At 45.3% G+C, this 18000-nt stretch overlaps 1 protein-coding gene across 1 annotated transcript; it reads left to right on the top strand.

Moving 5' to 3' along the window:
• The first annotated feature begins 692 nt into the window (after positions 1 to 692).
• RAB39A (RAB39A, member RAS oncogene family) lies at positions 693 to 7198 on the top strand. Its single transcript, XM_070943936.1, has 2 exons — positions 693 to 1024; positions 6755 to 7198. The coding sequence occupies exons 1-2, from the start codon at positions 693 to 695 to the stop codon at positions 7179 to 7181; spliced, it is 759 nt and encodes a 252-aa protein (XP_070800037.1). The 3' UTR covers positions 7182 to 7198.
• The last annotated feature ends 10802 nt before the right edge of the window (positions 7199 to 18000 follow it).

Raw genomic sequence — 18000 nt, 5'->3', positions numbered from 1 at the left:
CTCTTTTCTTTCTCTCTTTCTTCTTTCTTTCCTTTCTCTTTCTTTCCTTTTCTTTCTTTCCTCTTTCCTTCCTCTTCCTCTTCCCTTTTTTTTCTTTCCTTTTTCCTTTCTCTTTCTTTCCTTTTTCCTTTCTCTTTCTTTCCTCTTTCCTCTTTCCCTTTCCTTTCCCTTTGTTTCCTTTTTCCTTTCTCTTTCTTTCTTTCTTTCTTTCTTTCTTTCTTTCTTTCTCTCTCTCTCTCTTTCTTTCTTCTCTCCTTCTCTCATCTCAAGAATAAAGGCTCTGGACAAGCCCCGCCCTCCCCCTCCCCCTCCCCCCTCCCCCTCCTGCAACCCACCAGGGACAGAAAATTGGAAGGCGAACCCAGCCCCCTCCCACCGCTGCCCCCAGCCTTCCACCTCGCAACTCGCAGCGTACGGGAACAAAGGAGAGCGTACGGGAACCCAGCGAGAAGCAGCGTGGCAAGGCGGGCGAGCGAGCGAGCGAGCGGGACGGCGGACCGAAGGGAGAGCGCGAGGGTCTCCAGCCCTATCGATCACCGGGCGACTTTCGGCTGACACCCGGGCCGTGGTGCAGGGAAACCCCAGCCGCCTCCGCCCGAGGGGATCTCCGGCTTTTTCGGGTCGAGTCCTCGCGCCAGACCGAAAGCGCCTCCCTCCCTCCCTTCCTTCCTGCCTTCCTTCCTGCTGCGCCAATGCCCGGGATAGGGGCCGTGGGAGCTCGGTGCAGGCACCGCCCGAGGAGGCGCCCCAACCAGGCCAAGGGGAGCGGCCACCAGGCGGACGGCGGCGGGGAGACCGCCATGGACGCGGCCATCTGGATCTACCAGTTTCGCCTGATCGTGCTGGGCGATTCCACGGTGGGCAAGTCCTGCCTCTTGCATCGCTTCACCGAAGGCCGTTTCCCGGGCCCGATGCACTGCGATCCCACCGTCGGGGTGGATTTCTTCTCCCGCCTTGTGGAGATCGAGCCGGGCAAGAGGATCAAGCTGCAGCTGTGGGACACGGCGGGCCAGGAGAGGTTCAGGTACAGGCAGCCGACGCCGACCCGCTCGGGGCTTCGGTTTCCCGGCCCGCTTTTGCTTGGCATCGCCTTCCAAAAATCTCTCTCTGCTTCCCACCCCCCCACCCCCCCAAAGCTCAGTCCGGAGGAGAAATAGTAAAACAGATTCCGCATCCTCCGAAGCATCTGAGGACGTGCAGAGTGCCACTCCCTGGCCACGCCCACTTTTGTCACTTGCGTGTCTGTCTCTCTCTCTGTGTGTGCGTGTGTGTGAACCCACGCACGCGCGCGCGTTCCTTCATTCGCGAGTGTGCTTGCGGCTAAACTTTTTACTCGCTCTTTGAAATATGCGGGTTCGTATCTGAGCCTCTAGAATCGGGGAAATTAACTCCCGTCAAGCGTGGGATATAATTTGTGGCTTTGCAGCAAGAAACCTTTTTAAAGGAAACAAAACACTTTTTTTTTTCCTCTGCTGGGTAAATAAGGGTGGCTTCTGAAATGAAAAAATGTGCTTTGTTGGCAGCCCGTATCTGTGATCGAATGATTTTTGCCACTGCCACCCCAAAGCCTCAGCTGCCCCCCCTCACCCCCCAAGAGTTATATTTAAACTAGCAAGCTTTGTTGTTTGCTCTGGTCCATCTTTGATCATCGGGAACCAAAGAAAACATCCAATTGGCCAATGGGAAGCATTCACGCAATTCATCCGTGAGAAAGGCCATGCCATGGGAAATGTTAGTAGGCATTTGCTGACACAGCTTTGAAATCGATGGGTTCGCCAAGGATAAGGCAGTGGCTATTAGTTGTTTTGGTTACAGTTGTATAATGCTCAGAGGCAATCTTAACTCTGGACACTAGTTGGCCGCAAAAGACAAGTGGAACTGAGCATCTGCAGTGGAGAGATGATGTCACACATGACATCAGTTATGTAATTTGTACTCGTTGTGTCATGATGACATTATCACCGCTTAGAGCTGGGATCCAGTTAGCAGCTTGGAGCTGGATTCTCTAGAACAGTGATGGAAAACCTATGGCACGGATGCCACAGGTGGCACACAGAGCCGTATCAGTGGGCATGCGAGCGTTGCTGTAGCTCAGCTCCAGCATGCATGTGTGCACCGGCCAGCTGATTTTTGCGCTTTTTGGTCCCACCGGAAGTTGGGAAATGGGCTGTTTCCAGCCTCCGGAGAGCCTCCGGGGGTGTGGGGAAGGCTGTTTTCGCCCTCCCCAGGCTTTTAGAAAGCCTCTGGAGCCTGGGGAGGTTAAAAACGGGCCTACTGGGCCCACTGTGCCATCACGTGCTAAAAGCGGGGGGGCACACATGCGCAGGAGCAGGGCGCATTGAATTATGGGTGTGGGCACACACATGGGCGACCTCGCCGTGCTTCCCCCGCTTTTGGCACGTGACGGCAAAAAGGTTAGCCATCACTGCTCTAGAAGCAGGAAATCCACAAGATATGCCTGCCTGCCTGATTCATTTACTTCACGCAATGAAGCCCCAGTGGACTGAATTGCCTTTTGTGAAATTAATCCTAACTTCTAACCTATTTATTAAGTTGACACAGGTACAGGTTAAGTCCTCGACTTACAACCACAATTGAACTCAACATTTCTCTTGATCAACAAGATAGTTCAGTGAATTTGGCTCCATCTTACGACCTTTCTTGCCACCATTGTTAAGTATATCTGACTTCCCCATTGATTTTGCTTGTCAGAAGTTCGCAAAAAGTGATCACGTGACCCTGGGACACTGCAACTGTCATAAACATGAAGTCAGTTGTCAGCATCTGATTTTTGATTGTGTGACCATGGGGATGCTGCAACGGTCGTAAGTGTGAAAAACAGTCATAATCAGTCACTTTTTTCTGTGCCTTTGTAACTGAACGGTCACTAAACGAACTGTTGTAAGTTGAGGATTACCTATGTCATAGACTTAACCACATGGAATGAGCTTGCACAACAGCCTAGGCTAAAAGGTAGTGGCTGGTTTGTGACTTGGTGCATTGTGTAAGCACAATGAGGGAGAAATTGCCCATTAACCAAAAGGAAAAAGCCAGGTTATTGAATTCATTAACTCTCCAGGTAAAGTACCTGCATGTGCAGTTCTTACATATTAATAATATGCACACCTCTAATTCTTGCTGACAAAGCAACAGTGTGGTTTTGAGAGACGGATGATAAGCCGAATTAGGCTCGTGCGTTAGTTTTTCCGTTCCTGAGAAAGGCCAGCTTCTTTCCAGGTGCTTCTGTTTGTTTGGGAAATTACACCTTTGTTGCTCTTTGGGTGGCTAACAAAGGCTAAAAGCATTTGAAAATGTTTTTTTTTTAAAAAAAAAAAATGCAGATAAATAGAACTAGGCACCAAAACAGAACAACAGTGCAGTAATAAAAATACAGCAGTAGAAGAGTAACAGACTGAAACAAAGCTGGAAAGGCTCCGACTTCTTTTTTTAAAAAACAAAACAAAAACAAAAAAGAAGTTTTATGGGGCTAGAACAAATTATAGGTCATCCATCATCTTGGATGTGTGAAGCACCAGTGAGGGAAAAAATGTATTTGAATACATGTAAAGAATCTTTTGCTCATCATTAAGCAATTGTGACCAATCATTCATAGATCCATAAGTCCATTTTATTTTTTCCTTCCTTGACATACACACTTCAAGTGTCCTCATCGTATGACCACAATTGGGACCAAAATTTCCCCTGCTAAGTAAGGCAGCTTTAGAGTGAGTCATGCCCGATTTTATGACTCATGGTTGTTAAGCAAATCATTGCAGCTGTTAAGTGAATCACATGGTCATTAAGCAAACCTGCCATTTTGCGGCTTGGGTATCTCTTCCCCCGCAGGGTTAGGAGGGGGAAGGGGGTCCTAGTCCCAGCTTCACCTTCCGGTGAAGATGGTGGGACACCATTTGTCTAGTCATGCCAGTCCCAGGATGATCCCTTTGGGCATTTTTGGCGCCACCACGAATCAAATGAGTTCCCAGCGACAGCCCAATTCTAAATGCTTGATGATCAGAGTGGCAGGTGTCCCCCCAATTAGCGTCCCATCAACTTGTGCAAAGCATATTGGGTTAGCTAGGGGCTGCATCTGGATACCTAGCTTTTGGCAGAGGGGGAGGCAGCGAGGGATATGGCTTCACCCAGGTCAGCTTCAGTAGGGGTGGTATTCACTTACCTTTGCTACGCAAATGTAAGCACACACGCCACCTCTGTGCGTGCGCAGAAAGGGGTGGGTTCTAAATTTTTTTACTACCAGTTCTGTGGGCGTGGCTTATTTATGTGGGTGTGGCTTGATGGTCATGTGACAATTCTTTAGGATTTTTTTTTTTAATTTGATTTATATGCCGCCCTTCTCCGGAGACTCAGGGCGGCTTACAATGTGCTAAGCAATAGCCTTCATTCTTTTGTATATTTATACAAAGCCAGCTTATTGCCCCCACAACTGGGTCCTCAATTTACCTACCTACCCACCACTGATGCAGAGCCTTCCGTGCATGCACAGAGCATCAAAAACGGGACGTGATGACGTCCGGGCAGGTGGGCGGAGCCTCTCACAGCCACCACTACCAGTTTGCCCAAATTGGATAGAACCAGCTGAATACCACCACTGAGCTTCAGGGTTAACGCCTGGCTTCCCCCACTGACTTTGCTTTGCTTGCCTGAGGCTGGTTGCAACTGGCGTTCAGGTGACCACAAGACATTGCAACCATTTTAAATACATGCCAGTTAACAAGTGCCTGAATTTTGATCATGTGACTGGGGAAAGCCGTGATGTGAGGAGTGATCATAAGTCACTTTTTTCAAAGTGTCATTGTCACTTCAAATCATCACTAGTATTTTCTACTAATCCATCCAGTGTATATCCTGAAGTTAGAAGTATCACTGGAAATGAACCATGGTTTAGGCCAGAGGTAGTATTCAGGAGGTTCTGACCAGTTCTGGAGAACCAGTAGCGGAAAATTTGAGTAGTTCGGAGAACTGGTAAATACCACTTCTGATTGGCCACACCCCCACCTTGGCAGATTGGCCACTGCCTCCCGAGTCCCAGCTGATTGGGAGGAAATGGGGATTTTTCCAGTAACCTTCCCCTGGAGTGGGGAGGGAATGGAGATTTACCATACCTTTCCCCTGCCACGCCCACCAAGCCACGCCCACCAAGCCATGCCACACCCACCAAGCCATGCCCACAGAACCAGTAGTAAAAAAATTTGAATCCCACCACAGGTTTAGGCTAGTGCTTTGTTTTGCAGTTTGTTAGAATCCTTATTTTTTTAAAAAAAAAAAAAATTAAAACTACTTTTAAAAAAACTGGTGTAGAAGTGGGACTAAGGAGCCTGAGATGCAACGGATATTCTGAGATCTAATACATTTTTATTTAATATTTGCACATGGAGAAGTTGGGAAATTAGGCAAAAGGCTAGACTGAAAGTGTCTATCCAAAAGGCTATTTTTTTTTTCTTAGAGGATGGTTTATTTATTCCAGCATATGATCTGGAGACACAGTTCTCCAGACTAGCTGGCATTCATATCCTAAATTACCATACATTTGCACAAGAGGGCAAGCTGGACAAGATAACAGAATTGTCTGTTTTCACTTTAATTCTATCCAGCTCTACTGGCATCCATAGAAGGTGTGAGTGTGGTGTTGTTTTTGTTAGTTGCGAAGTCGTGTCCGACCCACCGTGACCCCATGGACAAGGTTCCTCCAGGCCTCCCTGTCTTCTACCGTCCTCTGGAGTCCATTTAAGCTCACGTCGACTGCTTCAGTGACTCCATCCAGCCACCTCATTCTCTGTCGTCCCGTTCTTCTTTTGCCCTCAATCTTTCCCAGCATCCCTTGGAAGAAGTAATAAAAAAATGTTTAGACTGTGCAGAAATGAATAGGTTAACCTTGATGATTAAAGATAAGGAGGAATCAGAATATTTTAAAACATGGAAATATTTTTATAGTTGATTGGAAAAGAGATATAAATGATTGATACTATAATTGTGTATAAATGATGACTATAATATTGATTTAGAAATGAAATGTTAGAATAGTTTGGATGAATGTGAAGATAGAAGAAACTCATGGAAGATGGAAAAGAAGCCTAGAAGATAACACCGAGGCATCACAAAGAAGGGAGGATTGATGTATTAAATGTTTGTTTGTCTTTAAAAAAAAAAAGTATTATAAAAAAAAATCTTTTCCAGCATTAGGCTCTTCTCCAGTGAGTCCTTCCTTCTCATTAGGTGGCCAAAGTATTTGAGTTTCAAATACTTCAGGATCTGGCCTTCTAAAGAGCAGTCAGGGTTGATCTCCTCTAGGACTGACCAGTTTGATTGCCTCGCAGGACTCTTCTCCAGCACCATAGTTCAAAGGCCTCAATTCTTTGGCACTCAGCCTTTCTTATGGTCCAACTTTCACAGCCATACATTGCAACTGGGAAAACCATAGCCTTGACTATGCGCACTTTCGTTGGCAGGGTGATGTCTATGTTTTTTATTATGCTGTCTAGATTTGCTACAGCTTTCCTCCCCAGGAACATAGGAGTCTAGGAGTGTGGCATTATTGCACATTTCAGCACTGATACAATTCAAGGCCAAACTTGGCACGTGTAGGGAAGGAACAGAGTATGCTTTTATTATTTTGAAAAAAGCAACACGACCCTGCAGATACTTACTGTCCCGCTTCCCTTCCCATTGCTTTTGAAATGTACACATTAAAGTGTAATATTCCTGCTGAGCTTGTCTCTCCCTTTTAATTTTACAGGTCAATCACCCGTTCCTATTACCGGAATTCAGTAGGCGGCTTGCTGGTGTTTGATATCACAAACAGGTCTTCTTTTGAACACGTCTATGATTGGTTGGATGAAGCAAAAATGCATGTTCAGCCGTTCCAGATTATCTTTATCTTGGTGGGACACAAATGCGACTTGGAATCAGAGCGCCAGGTTACAAGACAGGAAGCTGAAGAATTAGCATCTGCCTGTGGCATGAAATACATAGAAACATCTGCCAAGGAAGCCATAAACGTTGAAGAGTCATTCACTATTCTCACTAAGGACATATACGAACTTGTGAAAAAAGGAGAGATTTCAATACAGGATGGATGGGAAGGGGTGAAGAGTGGTTTCGTTCCAAATGTTGTACATTCCTCAGAGGAAGCTACCACACTGGGAGAGCAATGCCCTTGCTAAAAAAAAAAAATTGCATGCCATACAACTTAACGAAGGGTTGGAGAATAAGGCAACCGTTTGCAAAAGATCATTTTAAAAGATGCATTAGAGCAGAAATAAGTGATCCGTGGCTTCTGAGATGCTTATCGCTCCTAAAATACTTATGTGTGGCTTGCAGGATTCTATAAGGATCATAAGAATCAACAGCATTTGCTTAAAAAGCAAAGCAAGCTTCTAATAGTTAATTATGGGAGTCAGCCAAGTCGGTGGAGGCAAAAGTGCAGTTTTTTTAAAAAAAGGAAAAATTCTTTTCCTGTTTTCATCTTTTGCAACTTTTTGAAAGACGTATATAACTATTTTCTACAAGGCCGACTTAGGTTTATTTATCATTTGTTGCTAACAAGGTTTTTTTTTTTCATATGTTGTAACTATGAATATTGTCAAGAAAAGTGAAGCATGGTCATCACGTGTCTTTCACAATCACCATGTGCATGAAATAGGATGTATTAATCATACGAATTCTCCATATTTTTTTCACTGTGGACCTCAGGGGTACCCATTCATTTATCTATGGTTAACTTTCCACAAAAGAAGCTCCAGTCCAGGAGGGGACAACCCAGGGGTGAAATCTACTTACCTTCCCAACGGGTTCGGAAGTGCACACGCCCGTGTGTCACATGCAGTGGTGGGTTCCTCCCGGTTCGGTCCAGTTCGGCCGAGCCGGTAGCGGTGACGATATGATGTCACCGAACCGGTTCTCCCCCCCCGCCCTCCCACCCCCCCCCACCCACGTTATTCTTACCTTTTATTTGGTCCCACCCCCAATCTATTGCTGCCTTCTGAGTCCCAGCTGATGACTAGAGGGAAAAAAACTGTTTAAACTCTTGCCGCGGGGCTTCAAAGGGCCGTCCTACAGCTGATCAGTGTTAAAAGCAAACAAATGAGTCAGGTTGTAAGTGCGAGGACTGGTTGTAAGTGCAAGGACCTTCCAGAAATGACTCTGACCAGCTAGCCACGCCCACCTAGTCACATGACCTCCAAGCCACACCCACAAAATAAGCCACGCCCACAGAACCCACCCCCTGGTCACATGCGCATGCAGACCCTCTTGTGAATGTGCAAACCCTTCTGCGCATGCACAGAGGCTAAAAAACAGGTTATTTCCTGGTTAAAACCAGGAAGTAATGACAACCGGGTGGGTGGGCGGAGCCTTGCACTGCCATCGCTACCAGTTCAGCCGAACCCAGCCGAACCGGGAGCATTTCACCCCTGGGACAACCCTTTTGGGAAGGAAGGCACTGAACAACCTGGTGAGATTGGTGGTGGGGCAAGATACAGTAATTCATTCACATTCGCTTAGGCTGTCCCAAAGGTGCTTTTTCAGGAGGCAACTGAACTTTCTTGGGGTTGTGGTTTTTTTGTTTTTTTTTGAAGACAGTACTTGGGGATAGTACTACTCGGGTGACCCTGAGGATACAGATAAATCTCCAAGGGCTTCAACGACCCTCTAAAAGGATGCAAATGACCAGCTGTCTGCAAGGAATATAAATCTTTCCATTCCCCACTATCCTATAAGAGCTGAAGAAGCTTCTTGGATGAGAAGCGAAATGTCTTCAAAAGAAAAACCAAGGAAGTCCAGTTGTCTCCTGATAAAGCACCTTTGGGACAACCTGGATGACTGAGAATCTCTACAGACATTTGCTTGTGCTCTTACACTCATTCTTCCTCCAATTGTGAGAAGTATCTCACACCAAATGTCTTTCCAAGGGATGGACGAAAAAACTTTTAACCATTTTGATGGGGTTACCGAGTTAAAAGAAAGTAAAATCTCACTCCCAAGTTAAAGATCCCTCTGAAGATTATTCTGGGAAATAATGGTGGGATGCCCACATATTATCATCATAATTAACTAAGGGCCCATTTCATCTCAATGGGATTGGTTTGTTCAACTCATTCCAACTGAAGAAACCTTCTTCAGATCTGTGAAGATTCTCAGCCATCCAGATCAAGATGCTTTTTTCTTCAAAAGGCAACTGGCCTGTTTATTTTTTCCTTGAGGAAGAAGAAGAAAATGTTTTGGTTCTCAGCAGAGAAGCAAAACATTTCCCCCGTCAGAACTGATGAAGCTTCTTGGATGAGAAGCGAAATGTTTTCTTCACTTTCTTCAAGGGAAAAACAACAACAGTCCTTGCCTTTTGAAGAAAAAAGCATCTTTGAGAGTTCTTCAGAACCTGTCTGCCAAAGAATTTTGGCTGGCATGGTCTAAGAGGAGAGTCTTTTGGACTGTGCCTCCCCCCACCCTTTGGAATATTGTCCCATCGGTCAGCCCCCATGCTTTGGCCTTCCAGAAGACTCTTGTAACCTGACTCTGCTGGATGACCTAGGGCCCTGATAGGGATGCTCAATGCTGGGGGTGCCTGGAAGGTCCCCACTCCCATGTCACCTGTCCCCTTGATTTTTTATTTTTTTTTGGTCTTGATTTAATGTTTCTTAATTTGTAATTCTTTTGTATTATCTGTTTATTATGCTGTAAACCACCCAGAGTCACTGCTGCAGTGAGATGGGTGGCATATATGTTTAAGAAATAAATGAAATCAATAAATAATTGCAGCAGACCCGGAGGAGGAGGAGGAAGAGGAAGGACAATGTAAAAGTGGTAGCCATGATAGGAACATATGAGAGATATCATAGAACTAAGGTCAGTGGCGGGATTTAGCTGGTTTGGGCCAGTTTGGGCAAACCAGTTGTTAAATTGCTGGCTCACCCCACCCCTTCCCGCCCCGCCCCTTCCAGGAGTTCCAACTTGCCCCATTTTGGTTCCCAGGTAAGTGCAGGGAGGCTTACTAGACCCAAAATGGGGTGTGGGGGGGGCAGCCCCCCCCACAGCCCATTTTTGTTCCCAGGGGGGTGCAGGAGGCCGAGTGCTGCCTATCACACCCCATGGCCACCCCCAACCAGTCATTAGTTGTTAAATTATTGAATCCCACCCACTGATTAAGGTTGTCAAAATTTCATTAGAAATCCTGTAGAGCAGGGGTCTCCAACCTTGGCAACTTTAAGACTTGCGGACTTCAACTCCCAGAATTCCTCAGCCAGCTTTGCTGGCTGAGTCCACAAGTCTTAAAGTTGCCAAGGTTAGAGACCCCTGCTCTAGAGCAGAGTTCTTCAACCTTTCTGGCTTCAGGGAGGGGTGGAGGGGTTGCTTCCATGTGAATGGCGGGCAAGCACGCATGCAGCTCCATTTGCATGAGCAGCAGGCAAGCATGCATGCCACCTCCCCAGATGGAGCACACACACACACACACACGGCCACTGCTTGCACAAGTGGGAATGCACAAGAGTGCACTCGTCAGCAACTTCAGTGGCCCAGTTCCAAACAGCTCACAACCCGGTAGTGGGCCACAGCCCGGGGTTGGTGTGTCCAATCTTGGCAACTTTAAGACTTGTAGACTTCAATATGGCTGGCTGGGGGATTCTGGGAACTTGAAGTCCACAAGTTTTAAAGTTGTCAAGGTTGGACACCCCTGCTCTAGAGAATCTGAAATAAAAGCTTTGGAGTGCCAACTAAGATTTGGAGGAAACTTAATGTTATGATCCCTTGCCTTAAATGTTGATGTCAAGGCTCCAACGAATGCCCTAATTAACTCATGAGCCTCGAGCCAAGTTTCAAAAGAAATCCAGTTATTTATTAGGAGCAACATGGCAGCTTCCCAAGTGTAGTCAACTCTGCTGCACGTAATTTACGGCTCAACTATGACCCTATTCCCCCTCCTCTCAGGCTGTATCATAAATCACATTCTCCAACGAGGCACTTTCGCGGGTGGCTGCTAAACTGCTCCGACAGATCTCCCCCCCCCTTTCTGCCCATGACAACTCAAGAGCAGACTAGAAATGCTTTGCAAGTTGACATTTGACATCTAGTGAGAGCCAGGAAGCATGTGTTTCCCATAGTAGCCCCTGCCCTGGGGAACGCCTTTCCCCTTGAGATCTAACAGGATCCACTTTCTTAATCGTAAAGAGGTAGCTTGACCCCAGGCACTATGATAGTAATAAATGAAAATAACTGATTGGTGATGAAATAAGGGAGAAATCCCCTTAACCAAGGCTGCCCCCTGCTGCACTTCACATTACTAAAGGGCTGCCTAATCCCACATTTTTAATTTTTTTTGAAGTAACATGAAACATATAGGCCCAAAGAAGGTCCATGCTGCTCCAAATTCTTTCTTCCCCCCAGAATGCTGATTATAATGCAGGATGCTACCACAAATTATGCTCCAGATGTATTGGAACTACAGCTTCCAAACACCGAGCCAGGATGGACAAGTTGGGACCCCCTCCTCAAATTCCAAATTTATCAGTTGCTGCATATAAAGATTGGAGAAGTCAGTCCTTTATCTGACAGTGGCTCTGCTTCACCTGAAGAACATCAGAGGTTGTTATGGGAGGATATTATTAGCCAAATACCCAACAAAGGTATTTAAAGAGGAAACTGGACTTTCAGAGCTAAAGAAGCTTCTTGGGTGAGAAGCAAAACATCTTCAAAGAAAAACAAGAAAGTCCAGTTGCCTTTGGGGGTGGGGGAGGGGAAGCACCTTTGGGATCCAACAAGCAAGCAATCATCTTAAATAAGTCAAAACCTGATAAGCAGTGAGCTATTTTCTACAATACTCTTGCTTATAAATGACTGCTTCTTAAGAGTTTATGTAAAACTGAAATGAACTATGAAACATGGGATTCCACTGAATTTCTGCTTTGGTTTACTTCCCCTTATTTCTGAAAAGCAGTGACACCTGTTCCTTTCATTTAAATACTTGGTTACACCTATCAAATTCTTCTGTCTATTAAAATCTTCCATATATTGAAGTGAAAAAAAAAAGGGACTGGTGCAGTGGCCCAGAGGTGGAGCTCTCGCCTCACAATCTGGAGGCTGTGAGTTCAATCCTAGGTAGAGGCAGATATTTCTTTCTCTCTGGGCACAATGAGAATATATCTGCTGAACAAAACTCCGCATTGGTGACAGGAAGGACATCCGGCCATTAAACACTCTGCTAGCTCCATTCAGTTGCCCAGACTCCACCCCGCAAGGGATTATGGCATCGTTAAAGATGATGATGATTGAAGTGGGGGAAAAAATCCCCCTTCTCTCTCTCTCACACACATGCGCACACAGAGCCACATATGCATGGAGAAGGCATCAAGTTCCATCTCAAACATCTCCAGGAAACTGAATGAAATTCAATTCCTGGTCATGTCACCAGCACATCGATGATGTTGATTCTGTGGCAAGGTGACAGCAGCAGTGTGCTATTGTCTTCTTGTAGGAGAGTTTGACCTTGACCTAAGCTAGGTTCAAATAAAGGACTAGCTTCTGCAATCTGCAAATCCTAGCCCTAAGATTTCTCAGTGATCTTCTTCCAAGTACTAATCAGGTTCAGTCCTACTTAGCTTCCAAGACTACATGAAGTTAAGCATGGAACTCTTGTCCCAAACCTTGGATTGCTTCTCTTAGTTGGTCAGATGGATGAAGCATAAATCAGCAAAAAGCATCTTCTTGTTCTTTGCAATGCTTATAATGCAATGCCATTCTGCACCAGTGGATTTTTTTTCAATTGCAATGCTTTGACATTGTTGAAATTACATATAGCAAAAAAACCCAAAAACTTGCCACATTAGTAATTTTTTTTTATATTTCTTCTGTGACTCTTATTAACAATAAAATGTAATAAACAATCTCTTTCTGAATCTTTAAAGGTCTATGAAATAAGTATTGTTAAAAACAAAACGTTTTTCTTAATTGTCTTGTGTTATTCATTATTATACTCCATTTGACTTGGGTAGAAAATTGATTTTCCATTTTAACAGTGGTGCAAATAAAGCACCACATTTGCATAATGAGTAAAAACACAATCAAATATATAAACCTGCTTTCAGATATTTGTGAAAAAAAGCCCCTAATGGATAATGACCAATAAACCAGCCACATAGTCATATTTTTGTTGCACAAACCAATAGGATACAAATAATGTTTACTGAACACATAAAGATGACCAAATCTCCATAATGGAAGATTTTTTAACTTAATGATAATATCTGTTTCCTAGATGTCTTTCTCCATTGGCCAATCTATTAATCTAGTTATGAATATTACCTGAATATTGGTAATACAGTGGTTTAATGCACCCTGTTATTAACACAGCTGCCTGCAATTTCTGCAGGTTCGAATCTTACCAGGCTGAAGGTTGACTCAGCCTTCCATCCTTTCTAAGGTAGGTAAAATGAGGACCCAGATTGTGGGGGCAATAAGCTGACTTTGTATAAATATACAAAAGTATGAAGGCTATTGCTTAACGCATTGTAAGCCGCCCTGAGTCTCCGGAGAAGGGCGGCATATAAATCAAATTTAAAAAAAAATATATTGACTTTTAGTGCAGTTGCAAGTAATTAACCAAAAGGTTTGCAGACAGGCAAGATAGCCATAGGAAGCCTGGGCCGGTTGTTTTTTTTTGCAGGGACAATGGCAAATCATTTCTGAAAAGTGATTACTTGCCAAGAAAAGTGAAAGGACTCGGAAGGCAGTCTCTGAGAATCAGACAAGATTGAATGGAAGGCGGGGGGGGGGGACCCAAAGAGTTTAATAGGTAAAGGTTCCCCTCACACATATGTGCTAGTTGTTCCCGACTCTAGGGCGCAGTGCTCATCTCCGTTTCAAAGCTGAAGAGCCAGCGCTGTCCGAAGACGTCTCCGTGGTCATGTGGGCCAGCATGATTAAACGCCAAAGGCACACAGAATGCTGTTACCTTCCCACCAAAGGTGGTCCCTATTTTTCTACTTGCATTTTTTACCTTCTTTTGAACTACTAGGTTGGCAGAAGCTGGGACAAGTAACGGGAGCTCACCCCATTACGCAGCACTAGGGATTCGAACCACTGAACTGCTGACCTTTCAATTGACAAGCCCAGCGGCTTAGCCCATGAGTCACCACGTCCCTCTAAAGAGTTTGCAGACTGGCAATAAAAAATAGCTATAGGAAGCATCCATATATATATATATATATATATATATATATATATGTAGCTCTTTGGTTATTCGGGTCTTCTCCCACGTAAAATTGGAAGTGTCTTGGCGACGTTTCGACGAAGTCTCATTCGTCATCTTCAGGCTGGTGTTCTCGGCTTCGTGCTTCCAGGAGCAATGTGAGATCGCAGCTGTCTCTTCCTTTTAACTGCTAGTGGAGGTGTGAGCTGATTGGGTGGGAACTTGGCTGTGTTCTGATTGGGTGGAGGTGTGTTCTGATTGGTTAGGGGCTTGGCTGTGCTCTGATTGGCTGGGGTTGTGTTCTGTTTGGGTGGGGGCTTGGTTGTGCTCAGCTTAGTCTGAGTTGCAGGGGGATTTGAGCTGGTGAGCTGCGTTGTTGTTTGGCTTCGTGTTTGTGGCCGTGCGAGCTCTTCATGGTGGGTGTCAGTCTGCTTCATGTATGGATTGGAGGGGTTTAAAGTGGCTAATGATGCAGCTGCGGTCTGGCTTCTGGTCCTTGGTCGTGGCTCATTATCAGTGTGGGTTTGAGTCTGCTTTCTGCGTGGATGTGTGGTGGTGACATCAGGTGTGGCACTCGTGAGTGTGGGTCTGGTGTCATTCGTCGTGTTAGGGACTCGTTTGTCAATAAGGGCGGGTTTCCAAATGGCTGGTAGGCGGGAGGTATCGTCTCGTTTGTTCATGCTGTGTGGGCGTTTTTCTATCTCAATGGCTTCTCTGATTATTCTGTTGTTAAAGTGTTCAGTTTTGGCGATAGTTCTGGTCTTTTTAAAGTCAATATCATGTCCTGTGGCTTTAAGGTGTTGGACCAGGGAAGAAGTTGGTTCCTCTTTTCTGACTGAGTTCTTGTGTTCTTCTATGCGTGCACTTATTCGTCTGTTGGTTTGTCCGATGTATGTGGTGGGGCAGGCGGTGCATGGGATTTCATATACTCCTTGATTTTCTAACTCAATTTTGTCTTTGGGGTTCCTTAGGATGGTGGATATTTTTCGGTTTGTGCAGAATGCTGTCTTGATGTTATGTTTGTGGAGGATTTTGCTTATTCTGTCTGTGGTGCCTTTTATGTATGGGAGGAGGGCTTTGCCGTTTTCTTGTTCTCTGTCTTGGATTTTAGTGGGGGTTTCTTTTTGGATTAGGTTGGTGATCTTATTTCTTTGGAATCCATTGGATGTGAGTACGTTAGTGAGGGTGTGTAGTTCGGTTTTTAGGTGTTGTTCGTCAGCTAAGCGTTTTGTTCTGGAAATGAGTGTCTTGGCTACAGAGTTGATCTGGGCAGGGTGGTGGTGTGAGAGTGCGTGCAGATAGCGGTTTGTGTGTGTTTTCTTCTGGTATATAGTGTGTCCTAGGGAGCCATTGGATTTTCTGTAGACTAAGACATCCAGGAAGGGAAGTTGGTTGTTCACTTCTGTTTCCATGGTGAACTGTATTTTGGGGTGTAGGCTGTTGAGGTGTGTGAGGAAGTTGTCCAGTTTTTCTTTCCCATGTGGCCAGATTATGAAGGTGTCGTCCACATATCTGAGCCAGAGTTTGGGTTTGTGATCGGATTTTTCTAGAGCTTGGGTTTCAAAGTATTCCATATAGAGGTTGGCAATGACAGGTGAGAGGGGTGATCCCATGGGTGCTCCTTCAAATTAACCAACCTACTCCAAAACTCCATATACAAACCCCTAAACACAGACCCCACCACCTACCTGGAAAAAACCACCAGATCCAAAATAAAAGCCTCCCCCATCAGCGAAGAGATTCAGCAAAGAATCATACCCAGAGAGAAATCATCCAGATGCCCTAAGCTTTATGGTCTCCCCAAGATACACAAAGAAGGAACCCCACTTAGACCCATAGTCAGCTCCATAGGCTCACCTCTACAAAACCTAGCCAAATTTCTCGCCAAACAACTACAGCCCTATGCAGAATCCATCACCTCATACGTAAAAAACTCATTCCAGTTCATAGACATCATAAAGCAACAAAACTTACAGCCCAGTGACCTACTCGTGAGCTTTGATGTCATATCCCTCTTCACCCAAGTACCAATCAAAGAAGCCTTGACAGTTATCCAAAACAAATATAACCCCCCCAAGCACATCTTAGATCTGACCAACCACTGCCTATCCAACACATACTTCATCTATAATGGACAGAAATACAAACAAACAGAAGGAGCACCCATGGGATCACCCCTCTCACCTGTCATTGCCAACCTCTATATGGAATACTTTGAAACCCAAGCTCTAGAAAAATCCGATCACAAACCCAAACTCTGGCTCAGATATGTGGACGACACCTTCATAATCTGGCCACATGGGAAAGAAAAACTGGACAACTTCCTCACACACCTCAACAGCCTACACCCCAAAATACAGTTCACCATGGAAACAGAAGTGAACAACCAACTTCCCTTCCTGGATGTCTTAGTCTACAGAAAATCCAATGGCTCCCTAGGACACACTATATACCAGAAGAAAACACACACAAACCGCTATCTGCACGCACTCTCACACCACCACCCTGCCCAGATCAACTCTGTAGCCAAGACACTCATTTCCAGAACAAAACGCTTAGCTGACGAACAACACCTAAAAACCGAACTACACACCCTCACTAACGTACTCACATCCAATGGATTCCAAAGAAATAAGATCACCAACCTAATCCAAAAAGAAACCCCCACTAAAATCCAAGACAGAGAACAAGAAAACGGCAAAGCCCTCCTCCCATACATAAAAGGCACCACAGACAGAATAAGCAAAATCCTCCACAAACATAACATCAAGACAGCATTCTGCACAAACCGAAAAATATCCACCATCCTAAGGAACCCCAAAGACAAAATTGAGTTAGAAAATCAAGGAGTATATGAAATCCCATGCACCGCCTGCCCCACCACATACATCGGACAAACCAACAGACGAATAAGTGCACGCATAGAAGAACACAAGAACTCAGTCAGAAAAGAGGAACCAACTTCTTCCCTGGTCCAACACCTTAAAGCCACAGGACATGATATTGACTTTAAAAAGACCAGAACTATCGCCAAAACTGAACACTTTAACAACAGAATAATCAGAGAAGCCATTGAGATAGAAAAACGCCCACACAGCATGAACAAACGAGACGATACCTCCCGCCTACCAGCCATTTGGAAACCCGCCCTTATTGACAAACGAGTCCCTAACACGACGAATGACACCAGACCCACACTCACGAGTGCCACACCTGATGTCACCACCACACATCCACGCAGAAAGCAGACTCAAACCCACACTGATAATGAGCCACGACCAAGGACCAGAAGCCAGACCGCAGCTGCATCATTAGCCACTTTAAACCCCTCCAATCCATACATGAAGCAGACTGACACCCACCATGAAGAGCTCGCACGGCCACAAACACGAAGCCAAACAACAACGCAGCTCACCAGCTCAAATCCCCCTGCAACTCAGACTAAGCTGAGCACAACCAAGCCCCCACCCAAACAGAACACAACCCCAGCCAATCAGAGCACAGCCAAGCCCCTAACCAATCAGAACACACCTCCACCCAATCAGAACACAGCCAAGTTCCCACCCAATCAGCTCACACCTCCACTAGCAGTTAAAAGGAAGAGACAGCTGCGATCTCACATTGCTCCTGGAAGCACGAAGCCGAGAACACCAGCCTGAAGATGACGAATGAGACTTCGTCGAAACATCGCCAAGACACTTCCAATTTTACGTGGGAGAAGACCCGAATAACCAAAGAGCTACATACAAAGACCCGCGAAAACCTGAGAAAACAAATATATATATATATATATATATATATATATA

Source organism: Pituophis catenifer, unplaced genomic scaffold (genome assembly GCF_029215685.1).
Source record: "Pituophis catenifer annectens isolate HBS135680 unplaced genomic scaffold, rPitCat1.0.hap2 SCAF_4, whole genome shotgun sequence".
Lineage (NCBI taxonomy): Eukaryota > Metazoa > Chordata > Lepidosauria > Squamata > Colubridae > Pituophis > Pituophis catenifer.
Note: the sequence above shows the minus strand (reverse complement) of the source record. Positions and strands in the feature narration are given on the sequence as shown.